Raw genomic sequence first — 13332 nt, 5'->3', positions numbered from 1 at the left:
CATATATAACTCATTAATTAAGTATATATACTACGAGATAATTAGATGATGAAAAATATAATATTTAAAAATAAATGTATGATGAGAGAGAGGATGAGAGATAGTTACGCTGGTATTGCTCACCCGAAACGAAACAAATTAAGCTAACACGTACATGGTGATAAGGATTTAGTTTCCCTTTTGAAATTTATCTGAGGGGGGTTTGGATATTTTGACCTTGGTTTTTAGTTGTATTTGCAGATATGCCATCGGTAGTCAAATTTGCTGAGTGGGAATGTGGGACCTATCTGAAATCTGTTGGAGAAGACTGTTAATATGTGCTACGGAAGTCTAAACACTTGTGAAGTACTGTGACAGTGTGGCTTCCACTTCTACCCTTTATTTTTTCTATAATCTTTTTATTTTTGAAATTATCCAAATAAAGTAACACAATACATACATACACACACAATGTGTGTATATATACATATATTGTTGACAACTTAAGGATCCATTTAAAGTTACATTTTGAATAAAAATAATCTGTCTTAGACAATTTTATTACAGAAGTACGAGTGTAGAATTCAAACTGTACTCTCTAATTTTTATATCAAGCTACATATCCCTCCTCTGTTAACATTCGTTAGACGACAAATTCACCAAATCGTATAAATCATCTAAACCTACGAATCAACATAAAGATATCATTTAGCAGTAAAAAATAAAAGTAGTCCTTTTCACCATTGATTGCAGTCCTGCCATTTCCCAATCAAAACAACAACCAATTCAAGGGACCACATTGTGTACCTTAACTCCATTTTATCACTCCCTGCGTAACTCTACTAAACCAACGTGAACAAATATATATACATCATCATTATATTCATCACCTAGAGCTAGCTTGGAGTGTTGTAAATATACCGTTAGAGTCATATGTAAATGTGATACTTTTGACTTTGAATAATGAATGATTATCATTACAATTAATAAAAGAATTGTTTCAAACACAGAACAACCAATCAATTTTATGTTGTTCTTTAATTTATGTGGTTCTTGATTTCTTTATTCATTGTTATTATTACATACACAAATAAAGTTGGGAATTATAGCCTCTTGATTGAGCTAATCGCAGGCTCGTACCATTTGCATGTGGGCACACAAAGTTGGGCAACTTTTGGGTGTGAAAAGGGGGTTTCAATTCCCTCTTCCCACTAAACTGGCTGTGGGATCAAGCAGATAATTATTTCAGGTTTTGTTTTTATTAAATTTGACAACAAGAATGATGATCATCTGTCATCTTTGTTCTGTGCAGTGTAGTATGTAATATTTTAAAAATAATATATCCTCGTAGTATATTTAATGTTGTTGTTGGTAGAGATTAGAGTTTAAAAGGTGGATGGATATATCATATATGCATGGTAGGTAAGTGTAATAAAAGATGAGGAGACATTGATGCTTTGCTAATTGATTATGAGATAGCAGTGTTTACTGCAAATATCAGATTTGTGGGTTGGTGTGAATTCAATGAGTTTTCAACACTCTTTGCCTGTCATCATTGTTGCCTTGTTGTTTAGTCTGTACCACTGCCTCTCACTCTCTCTCACTATTCCATTATTATTGTCTTTGATTTAGAAGAAAATCTACCATCACTATATATATATATATATATATATATATTTCAAAGCCAAGGAAATCCGATTGCATTAAACTGTTAACGAGACAAAAGGTGGAGGATTATCCCTCCATACCAAACGAGCGCCTGCCGCACCAATATGTTTCGCTAAGGCATGAGCTACCAAATTGGCATCTCTGCGTACAAAATTAATCGAGCAATAATGAAATGAGCAATAATCTACCATCACTATATAAATATATACTAAGTTCACCTTTTATGATCATAATCCATAAAATACCACAAAAAAATACACTAATTTAAGTTGTCTCATAAATTACTCTATTATTATTTTGAATATTTTAGATATTGTTAAGAGTGTCTAACACCGGATGTGTTATATATATATATATATATATATATATATATATATATATATATATATATATAAACAAAAATGCAATGTCTTTTTATAGACTCATAAAAATATTACATTTTTATTATTAAAAAAAATATTGCACATCTCATAAGATGGAACACATTCTTTAAGAGTTAAGACTCAAATTATAATCCATCAAAATCTAATTACCCTCACACATACTCGAAATCTATCAACTTAAACTTTTTAATTAAAGCGGAATCGTAATTCAATTAAAATATCCTAAACATTTTTACTTCTAATTTTTTTTTTATTGACTTTAAGGCACTTTTTTTTTTTATTATTGATTTTGAAGAGTTAAGAGACAAATAAAAATGCTACTTGCATCTAAACGTATAATAAGTTGAATTGGTTAATTATGTTTTGTTTGTCTGTTTTTTAATGATTTTTTGGTGCTGCCCTGCCGGAGTGCCGGGAACACGAAAGATATGGGTTAAGGTTGTTTTTGTCCATGAATTGCGCAGGCCCATAATGGTAATTCTGGAGAACTTGAAGTCCTAAACATTTTTTTTGTTTGTTTTATTTAAAATAATAATAAAGTGGAGAATTAACTTTATTTAATTATTATTATTGCATGCGCGGCTGGCTTTCGGCTCCAATCTGATTCCATTCTTCACAGTTCACACATCTTTGTTACATTCCAACGACAGAGACATGCAATGCACCTTTCAATTCCCCGAATCCGATTCGCATGAACACCCAAACCTACTCAACCACACTATTTTTTTTACAACTCTCACTCCTCTCGCTACCAAAATCATCATTCAGTTGTGATGATAGAAATGTTAGTTTTGAGTCCCACAGGCTTAAGTTACTGGTTCAGTAGATAGTATTTAAGAGAAGATATCAATGTTTGAATCTGGATAACGACAGTGTAGGGATTATGTCCAAAGTGACATTCTTTATATGCATTCACATTTGACTCTGTCTGTTGAACCATTGAGTCAGAGTGATCATATGGACTTATTCTATCACAATCTCATATGATACCGTCTCACCCTATAATGTAGGGACCAAATATGGTAATGTGTATAGTTGAGGTCTGAGGAATTGAATTAACGATTTGCTCAAAATCATAGAATTAAAATTACTTTTTTTTTTAATATTAAATTTTACCGGTATCAGGTCAATATTCACTAAACGTGAGATATTATGTATAAAACTCTATATTGTAGGTCGAGTTTGTGCATAAATCATTAATTAAATAAAATTAAATAAAATAGGTTAATAGTAAGGATTAAGGAGGATGAAATTGGATGGGGGCATAGCATATCCAAAAGAATTGTAAAGTGGTAGTGATAAAAAAAGGATAAAAAGGAAAGGGAAAAAGGGTAGAGGTGAGGACCACAAGATTGAGGATATAATAGTGATTTTAGAGGTGAGGAATTTGGAATAATTTGTATTGCCTTCCAAATACAATCATCCAAAAGATCTCTTTTCAATGTATTCTTCGTCCCACTAAGTCACTAACATACAACTTAACCATTTTACACTTGCAATTCATAAACAAACTATTAAAATTTAACATTATTCTTTTGAGTGACGAGAAAAATTGACACTTACTATCTAAAGTGTGCACTAGGTAAATCCCGCCTTATGACCCTAGCTCACAAAAAACCACAAAGAAATAAATCAGTCTAAATTGCTCATAACTAATCAGCTCAAACCAAGTGAAAGTCAAACTTGTAACCTTCTGGTTAACAAACCAACGACCAAGTTGGATTACCCAAGTAACATTATTTTATATTTTTATCACATAATCCTTAATGCTCCAAAGTTACTTGGTTACTACACTGGATTCTTCACTCTACCTGTAAATACAATGAATGAGAAGAAAACACCTTTATACTTGATTCCTTGTCGGAAAACATTAAAAAGGACAAAGAAAGACCTCTAAACGAGGAAGCACACTTCAAGAAAAAGTGGGATAGTTTTGTACATTAAAACAGTTGCAGAAACTAATGAAATAATCCTCCTACTTCACCTTGGTGTTTTCTCTTTTGCTTGAATCCACTGATTCTCTGAAGCCCAAATGTTGTTAGAGCATCCTAGGTACAATGTTTCTTTGCCCACACATCAACCTAGCACTTATAAACGCCTTTTTAAACGAGAGAATAATAGCGTTACTTCTTCTTCCCCAGAAAGTTTGGATTGAGTGACATCTCGATTTCTTCAAGAGACCGCCCTTTGGTTTCGACTGTGAAGTAGTAAGCAAAAGCTGCTGCCAGAATGGAGAAGCCACCAAAGCTCAAGTAGACTGGGGCGACCCCGAGCTTCTCAACGAGTTCCAAGAAGAAAAGACCCACCAGGAAGTTGCACACCTGTTCATTCACTGCCAAGTAAGAGACGCTCGGGGAAAAGAATGTGTATAGTTAAACATTTACCACTCCATTGTTGAACAGAGAAACCGAGAGATGTACCCAGTGAACAGAGAAACTGAACCCCATTATCTTCCCCCGCGTCCTGCTGCTGCTAAGCTCGGGTATTATTAGACCAGTTACTGGCCCGGCTCCAATGGCAAAGGTGAATATATATCTAAGAGTTAAAGCAAAAATGAAGCATTGGTGACTAAAAAAGACATTAAAGATAGAAACTCCAAGAAAAGACAATTACTCAGAGCAATTGATATGCTATATTTTCAAATACTCGAGGCATCAATGAAGCTTACAAGAGACTCCCCAATATCGACAAGTTACCACTTATGCCTTTGTCAACTGGAAAGCTGATGGCATAGACTACTAGGAACATCGAGACAGCCTACACAAGATATAACAAAATTTAATCTTTATATACTTCAAACGTGTAAATCTGTACAGGTATATGGAATGTGAATTTGATACCCTATGAATCATGCTGTTAATCTGAATCAGTTGATATGTAAAACGAGTTTCTGACTCACCATCCCAATGTAACTTCCAATAAGAAGCTTTTTTCTCCCTTGTCTATCCATTAAGTACGAAGCACAAAGTGCACCTGTAGGTGAGCAAATATAAACTTGTGTAATAGATGCAAAACATGTATATGTGTAATGTAATCTATATCCACTCAAGTACGGTTTTCTAAATTTTTTAAGTCGTTACCAGCAAAGTTGGTAAGTCCAACATATAAGCTCGCTAAAGCACTGCTCGAGATTCCAACATCTTTGAAAGTCAAGGATGAAAAGTAGAGAACTCCGTTTATGCCAGCAAACTGTTGAAGTACGAATAGCATACCTCCAATCGAAGCGACTGCAAGCATCAAAATAGTTCAGCCTAACATCAAACACTAACACTTGTGTTGCCATCATAAGGTAATAAACTCGTATTACAGCTTGAAGATGTGAAAGAAATACGAAAGATTAAAAAATATATGTCACGGGTCTCATCTCTACATGTATCCAAGAAAATAAACTTCAAATATTGTCAACGCTTTTAAAGCAAGATGTAACCTATCTGCATGTATTAAGCCTCTTCCAACAATCCCAAACTATTGGGTAACCCAGTTCTAATGGCCCTGTTTGGTAAAATAGTTAGCTTTTTGGCTTATTTGACCACTATTAATTGTTTGACTTGGTTAAAAAATCAATATAAGTGTTTGGTTAATTAGCTATTTGTAACTCCAAAATGCTAAAATTCAAAAAGCTGCTCAAAACAACTTTTTCAATTAGCTTTTTGAGAAAAGAAATTATACCAAACTGCTATCAGCTAACAACTAATTTACCAAACACATTTCTAAAATCAGCTAATGTTATCAACTAGTTATACCCTCTAATTAACCCAATCAGCTAACAGTCATTTACCAAACAAGAATATCTTTTGAAAGGTCCACTTCGGGTTGTGTGGTTGATTGCAAATACAAAGCATTTATGGTTTAACATTTATGAGTTGGTATGGGGTAAATACTAAATTAAGAGTTGAATTTGTAAAACGAAGGCACAGTTTGTATATAAAGCGCAAATGTTGAAGCAAAATCACGAGAGACACTTAAAAACCACCTTAACACAACCTCTAGAGTGTGGTTCCTCTAGGAGTTCCAACCAACTGCTGTCCAAGTCACCCCCGTCATTTCTTATTACAGATTGAAATTCTTCAATGGCTTGGTTCACGTAGGATGCTCCCCAGAGATTCCTAAAAACTTCTTTGGCATCATCAAGTCTTCCAGCCTGTGGGGACCCTTCACGGCAGAATTAGCAAAGATAAAAGTAACCAACATATTTGTGTTTTAAATGAAGAAGGAACATACTTTACATAGCCAGCGGGGGCTTTCAACAGCATATTGCATGCCAAACACAAGAAAAAGTCCAGGAACACTTGCAATATAAAACAGTATCCTCCACCTGGTAATGGTAAATTTCAATTACACGGTTAAACAGACAAGCACAAGGCCTTACATAACTTCAAGTTTAGCTATACAGGGTCCAAGTAATCAAGTATATACAATAAGTTCTTCAGAGAAAATCACTAAAAGGACTGTTCCCCCAAGTCTTTTCAAGAATAGGTCTTGACATAATAAGGAAACCAACAAATTGTTAACATTAATGGCTGTCTTTCACTTTACGATTACTTTTCTAGGGCTTTCCCTTTACCATCTAAATCTACTATGTTTTCATCTTTCTCATGCAAATTCTTTGAAATTTGGATGGAAAAATAAAACATTAGGAAACAGAATTGAACTATACAAAGAAAGGGTGTGTTTGGTTCGCACATGGGAATCGGAATCGGAATGGGAATCAAATGCTTGGTAATGGTAATAGGTTTTTGTAAAAATATTTTGCATGTTTGGTTATGTGTGACCCTATAATAGGAACAACGATTTTAAAAATACAAAAACAAAAAATCAAGACAATTGATCCAGATATAATGGCATCCAAAGCACCGATATGAAAAAAAAAAAAATCAAAACAAAAATCTAAAAACACTAATCCAAACTTAAAAATCATATTACCAATCAGATGGAATGATACCCGTTTTTAATTAGGGAATGAGGTTTTTAATTGAAGGGTAATAAAATCTCATAGTTGTGTTCAACCAAACACTAACTATGATTTTGATTTTCATTCTTGGTGTGTAAACCCATTAACCAAACACACCCAAAATATCACCAAAAACGAGTGAAAAAAAAAATAATAAAGTTAAGCCATACCAGTGGGGATCATTTTCTGAGCGGATTCCTAGAAATAGTGAAGCAATAATCCCAAGACATGTACCGATTTGACACAAGGTCCCCAGTGTGCCCCTATGTTTTGTTGGAGAAACCTAAAAAACAAACATTAAGTGATCAACAGAAATGGTAATATCTACTTTATAATTACAGTTACTCATTTTAGCCATCCTTCTTGTATCTTCTTTTCTTTAAAAGCCTAATAAAATATTAGATGGAAAATTTTCACCGTTTATCTAAGTCACTTTACTAATCAATAATTTTGCTTATTGCTAAAAGCAAACATTCCACCCCTCCGCTACAGGCTACAGGGGAGAACCAAAAAATAAAAAAATAAAAAGGATCAAGCAGAAAAGATGGACGAAGAAGTTTGTAGCCTTGTAGAACTTGGAAATGTTATGCCTAAGCAAGCCAAGTAGGAAAGAATTGCCTTATGGAATCGACATTTCACTAATTTAAAGGATACCTCTGAAGTATACACAGGAACAAGAACTGTATTTACACCAATACCAAGGCCAACAAGAAATCTTCCCCATAGTATTTCATCTGTTGAATGAGCTTGTGCGCTGCCATAAATTGAGGAGCTTACATATTAAAACGGTGAAAACCAACCACAAACAAAGGTCATGTATCAACACAGCTACAATTGCCGAGACACCATCGATTGGCATGAGGTGTTTGCAAACAGAACGAATATGTGAATGAACTTAACACTTCTTACACAAGAACGAATATATTTCACAAAGTAGAAGCTCAGAAAAGAAACCTCAAATATAGTGATATTAAGCATTATTTTTAACTTTATCAGTCCATAGAAAGTCAGTCCCTCATGATATGAAGTGCACAAGAATTAAACAGTATAGAGTAAGGAAATAAAATTAGGAACAGTTTCAACAGGAATCCTAAGGCTACCTTATAATTGCACCAAGTATAAGCGGTATTGTGTCAATTTGGAATGTGCGACGGCATCCAAGTCTGTCAACAAGGGATCCACAGCTTATGCTCCCTATGAATGCACCCCCAATAAAGATGCTCACAACAAGCCCTTCAAGCAGTGAATTCCCTTCAAAGCCAAGCTCTTTGGCAATTGACACAATAGGACCATTCATCACTCTGCACCAAACAAGCATGCATATCATAATAAAAAATTCAAAACTAGGAAGGAAAGTGCGACAAAGTAAGTCTACTGTTCAGTTCATCATAGTCTCCAAAACCATTACAGCCTAGAAATTTGATAAGTAAGACTACTAAGTAATGGAGGAATAGGAAATACCCAATGTGATACCCAAAGAGGAAATTGGACATAGAGGCAATCAAAATATGCGGAAAAGCAGGTAACCAACCCAGATCAACCGCTTCAACAGTGCCATTTTCTTGAAATGAATCATTCTCACCGTCTGAACATTTAAGCATAACCAAAAGATCCAATCTTTAACACCAATAAATCCCGACAGCGCAGTAGACATGAAGAAAAAGCTGAGGATATAAATCATACCTTGCTTCTGAACCTGGGGCTTCGATTCTTGAAGCTGTTCTTTCTTGGAAGCAGAGGCAACTGTTAGCCGTAGCTTCCTGGGATGTGAGTTTGAGCATAATTGGAACTGTACAGTGCCACCAGGAGTGTAGCAGGAGAACAGATTTGGGTCGGGGGGTTTGGCGGCGGGAGATAGTTGAAGAGGGCGAAGAACAAGCGCTCTCGACATTGTGGATAATGAAGCCAACGTTACTGCTAGAAAGTACAACCCGGAAAAGGACCAGTGTGGATATCAATTTGTGGATCATAAAATCAGTTGGAATTGTTAGTTGAACTGGAAATTATCCACTCCTAAGTCTCACACGCACTGATAATTACAATTGTGTTTTTTAACAAGTTATGATATATTGGATAAAATTAATATTGAATGAATTGAATTTCATATCGTTTGCTCTTAATTCATTTTATTCGCTTTAAAAGTAAATCAACGTTTAATCTAGAGCAAGTTAAATGAGTTAAAATCTAAATTGCTTAAATAATTGAATCTAATAATCCAAACAAATCATATTTAGGGTGTGCAATGCCAATGGTCCATTTGTTTGATAAATAATCGAAAAATGCTAACATAATTGTAAGTGAGCAAAAATTCAAATTGATCCATACACATCTCTAAATTTAAGTGTCCACTATCTAAATAGTTTGAGGCTCACGTCCAATATACATAAGGCTTTGACCCAATAGTTAAGAGTTACTATTAAAAGCCCATATCAGACAATTTGGGTTGTTATACAATGAATCAGGGTCACCTTCTGATCTTAAAAGATGTATAAATTATATATTTTTAGTATTGTAATTGTGTACTTTTAAAATATAAATTATGTTTTTAAGTTTGTAAATACAATACAGGGTCATCAAATCATAATCTATTAATATTGTGCGATTACAATATTTGAAAGAAACTTATGAATATAAAATAAAATAATTAATTACATATGTTAATATTATGTGTTCAAAATATATAAATTGTGAACATTTAGACTGGTCCACCTTCCGCATAGAATAATTTGCGAGACAATTTGGTCTCTAAACAAAAGGGCCCCATCAGTTATGAGTGAGTAAGACATTGACGGAGACACAGACAGTACGTGTACGTGTTGCAGCACGTGATCAACATGTGGTTTCAATTTGCACTGATTAAAGTAGAGAAAACTGGGAAAGTTAATGATTGAGGACAAGAATATGTTGTTGGATTGAAACTTAAGCGATTATGTTAGTTCATCGTTTTGGATGCTCGAAAGGAAAGGCGTGCTAATGATTAATGTGTATTTTTTTTATTTTTTTTTTTGAAACAATGATATGCATAATAAAAATGCTATTTATTGATTATTTTGTTCATATCATTATTGAACTTTTTCTTGTACTTAAAAGTTTTAAGGGTCGTTAGGACATTTATAATTTTTTACCACGAGGTGGTCTGAATCATTCTCTATCCGTTTACTAATTCTTGTTCACTCCAGGAGGCTATGTGAGTTGATCTAGAGGGAATCATCACTTGTGAGAATTCGAATCAGGATATTTCCAAATTCTTCCTCACAAAGATAGCTCATTTGCCACTTGAGCTACCATCCCGAGTTATTAGGGCATTCATAATGATTATCCTTTTTTCTCCCCCAAATCTTGGACCCAACTCCTCTACATTAAACAATTTATATCATGGAACAGGGTCCACATAGTATTATGGACTATGAATTGAAGCAACGAAGTACATAATTCATATTCTTTAGTACAGAATTTCATAACACAAACACAAGACACATAACATAGCATTATGGACCCAACTGGATTGAAAAGACGAGATACATAATTCATATTCGTAAGATACATAATTTTTTAACACAAAATACAAAAAATTATAACACAAGACGCGTACAAATGTTATATATTTACTTATTTTTTCAAATCTGATTTAGGTATATAATTTGTGTTCATAGGCACAAAATTTCACAACACAAGACACGAAAATTCATAACATAAGACACAATTACTAATTTGTTCCAGATATAGAATTTCATAACGCAAGATACAAAAAATCATAACACAAAACACAAACACATGAATCAAGGTCCATAATGCAGTGTGAACCTTGGTCCATGGTATAATGATTGCTCCACATCACCTTAATTATAATCTCCTCTCCTATTTTCTATCCAATCCTTCTCTCCTTTTCTCCATTTTAATTGTTATACTTGTATTATGAACTTTTGTTACAAAAAAAAAAAAAAAAAAAAAAAAAAAAAAAAAAAAGTAAAACCCTAATATAGATGACTACATAATTTGTAAAATCATAAATAGAAGAAAGAATAGTGATTTGTAACTTATCGCACATGAATGGAGTATATCATGTACATACTTTCTAATAATGATTAAGAATTTTCCTCATGATCACAAAGGGGAAAATAATAGGTAAAATAATTTTTTTTTAAAAAAAAAAAAAAAAAAAAAGAGTTATAGTTGATCAATCAAATCAAATCATGTAGCTCTTGTGTTAGTACAAATATCTGGTTCTTTATCTGTCTCGGGATCATGATTTTTTGTTCCATCAGTCTATATTTCGTTTTGGTTGATTATTAAATATTAATGCATTTCCTCCCTTTCCTTTCAAAAATACAATATGAAGATAAATTCCGACATTCCGTCAAACTTTTGTTGTTGCTTAAAAAAAAAAAAAAACAAAAAAAACAAAAAAAAAAAAAACACAAATCCTGCTTTGCTTTTCAAAATCACCCTCCATCAATTTCAATCCTCACTCAATAATCAATAATAAAGAAGATTTTTTTTTTTTTTTAGTACAACAGAATAAAAAATAATTTTTAAAACAATTGTATGAAAAAGATATAACCATCACTATGTAAATTTTTAAAAATATATTTTTTTTTATATACACGAGAAATTGATCTAAATATGTCTTATAAAAAAAATATTAAACCTATACAATAGACTATAATTCTACAAGGTCCTTCAGACCAAATAAAACTTCACTCTTAACAAATTTAACACTTTGGATATTTTTATTCAACAAGTTCAATTCAAAATTTGGAGCCGACCAACGACTGGGATGCTTTGGTGAAGGCTCACCTCTAAAGAGTATATAGATCTCCAACTATTTGACGATTTAGGTGCTTCAGCACAAAAAGTTAAGAGGTAGCTGTTGTTCTATATTGTTTGGCGTTTCTCAATTATATTACCCCAAAAAATAATTGCATAATACCTTTTAGTAGCAATAATAAAAGAAATAATTACAATTTCTCATAATTTAACAAATTGAATAGAATCAATTTATACAAAAAAGCAATTATGTTCCTGAATTTTAAAAGTTACAATTAAACATATAAACTCATTGATTTGATGTAATTGAATTGATAACTTGTTAAATTGTTACACTTATTTAAATAGCGAGCTAGTAAATTAAAAGTTAGGGTTAAATTAATAAAGCATGCTAATGCGTTGTTTTGTAAATAAAAAATTAATTTTTAGAAAATAATGGTTGTCGAAGAAGACGGAGAAGCATGCTGCCTCTCGTAGTCTCCATCTTCTCTGGTGCTTCGCTGGTCATCTGAATGGAGAAGCTATGGCTAGCTTCTTTGTCTGTTGGATAGAAAAGGCATGATTGGCTTTTCATTTTGTTTTTGTTTAATTAATTTTTGTAATTTTAAATTAATTTATTTGAATAAATATTGAGTTAATACTCATAATGGTCCTCGACTATTTTCAATCTCGTTCTAAATGATTTTGGTGATCTAATGTAGTCTTAGACTTGTGTGTTTTTACTCCATTTAGTCATCCGTTTGTTATTCTGTCAATTTGGTGTTAAATAAAAGAATATTTCAGTAATTACAATATTGACATCTCTTCATTCCTAGACTTGCGAAGTGTAAAATACATTTTTCTTTTACGAATTACTCCCAACTCTATGAATATAAAATTTGAGAATATATAACTGAAATTTGAGAATATATAACTGAAATGACGTTAAGATTCTTAATATGATAAGAATGTCTTACCGATGGGACTTGAGGGAAGACTCCATGAAGAATTCCATTAGCGAGGCAATTGGGACATCTTCCGATCCAAAGGCTTTCTCCAATGATTTGGGCACATAAGTTTTCATTCACGTTTTAATCTTTTCATACTCGAATAATTATCGTAGAAGATTTTATTACCGATTAGGACGATGGAATAAATATAATAATATTTTATACATTTATCATCAATTAGGAATATAATATTGACGCATTAGCATTTCTACTGGCATGGGGAAAATGGTTTAACTAAATAATCAAATTATCAAAACATTTAGCATAATGCCAACAAGATTTTGTGTTTTGATCACTCCAGAACTTGAGGATAAAATAATAGTCCGATCCCATTGGGTATATCTGGTGTTTTTACCTCACTAAGTTTTATTTTTTTTATTTATTTTTTTAAAAATAAAGAGATAAAGTGCAACTGGATCACTTGCATTAAACTACAAAGGCATTGAAGTAAAAGCAAAATTGATGTACGGTTGTGCAGTGTCATTTTCGAATCTTATTGGCCACACACAATAGGCCATAAGCTTTCCCACCACAACACACATACTTCCAATAACCTATTCTATATATATCTAATATCATATAACTTTTTGATTTT

General features: G+C 32.8%; 1 protein-coding gene across 2 annotated transcripts; it reads right to left on the bottom strand.

Moving 5' to 3' along the window:
* Positions 1-3529: 3529 nt before the first annotated feature.
* LOC109187704 (probable plastidic glucose transporter 1) lies at positions 3530-8942 on the bottom strand. Of its 2 annotated transcripts, XM_019337976.1 has the most exons (13): positions 8665-8938; positions 8443-8566; positions 8082-8282; positions 7636-7735; positions 7152-7264; positions 6252-6345; positions 6015-6171; positions 5111-5257; positions 4930-5003; positions 4699-4787; positions 4451-4565; positions 4015-4351; positions 3530-3841 (listed from the first exon to the last, which is right to left on the bottom strand). In XM_019337976.1, exons 1-12 carry the CDS (start codon positions 8870-8872, stop codon positions 4154-4156), a joined length of 1620 nt encoding a protein of 539 aa, XP_019193521.1. In that variant the 5' UTR covers positions 8873-8938; the 3' UTR covers positions 3530-3841; positions 4015-4153. The 2 variants fall into 2 exon arrangements, with proteins under 2 accessions (XP_019193521.1, XP_019193522.1); XM_019337977.1 differs by lacking the exons at positions 3530-3841; positions 4451-4565 and having other exon boundaries at positions 4159-4351; positions 8665-8942.
* Positions 8943-13332: the final 4390 nt, after the last annotated feature.

Source organism: Ipomoea nil, unplaced genomic scaffold (assembly GCF_001879475.1).
Source record: "Ipomoea nil cultivar Tokyo-kokei standard unplaced genomic scaffold, Asagao_1.1 scaffold1421, whole genome shotgun sequence".
NCBI lineage: Eukaryota > Viridiplantae > Streptophyta > Magnoliopsida > Solanales > Convolvulaceae > Ipomoea > Ipomoea nil.
This window is presented reverse-complemented; position numbering and strand designations above follow the sequence as displayed.

Coding starts and splice junctions, on each gene's coding strand:
- LOC109187704 (XM_019337976.1), bottom strand. CDS start 8,872: ATGTCGAGAGCGCTTGTTCTTCGCCCTCTTCAACTATCTCCCGCCGCC. Junction 8,567..8,664: donor GCCCCAGGTTCAGAAGCAAG/GTATGATTTATA, acceptor TTAAATGTTCAG/ACGGTGAGAATGATTCATTT. Junction 6,172..6,251: donor GCCCCCGCTGGCTATGTAAA/GTATGTTCCTTC, acceptor GGGTCCCCACAG/GCTGGAAGACTTGATGATGC.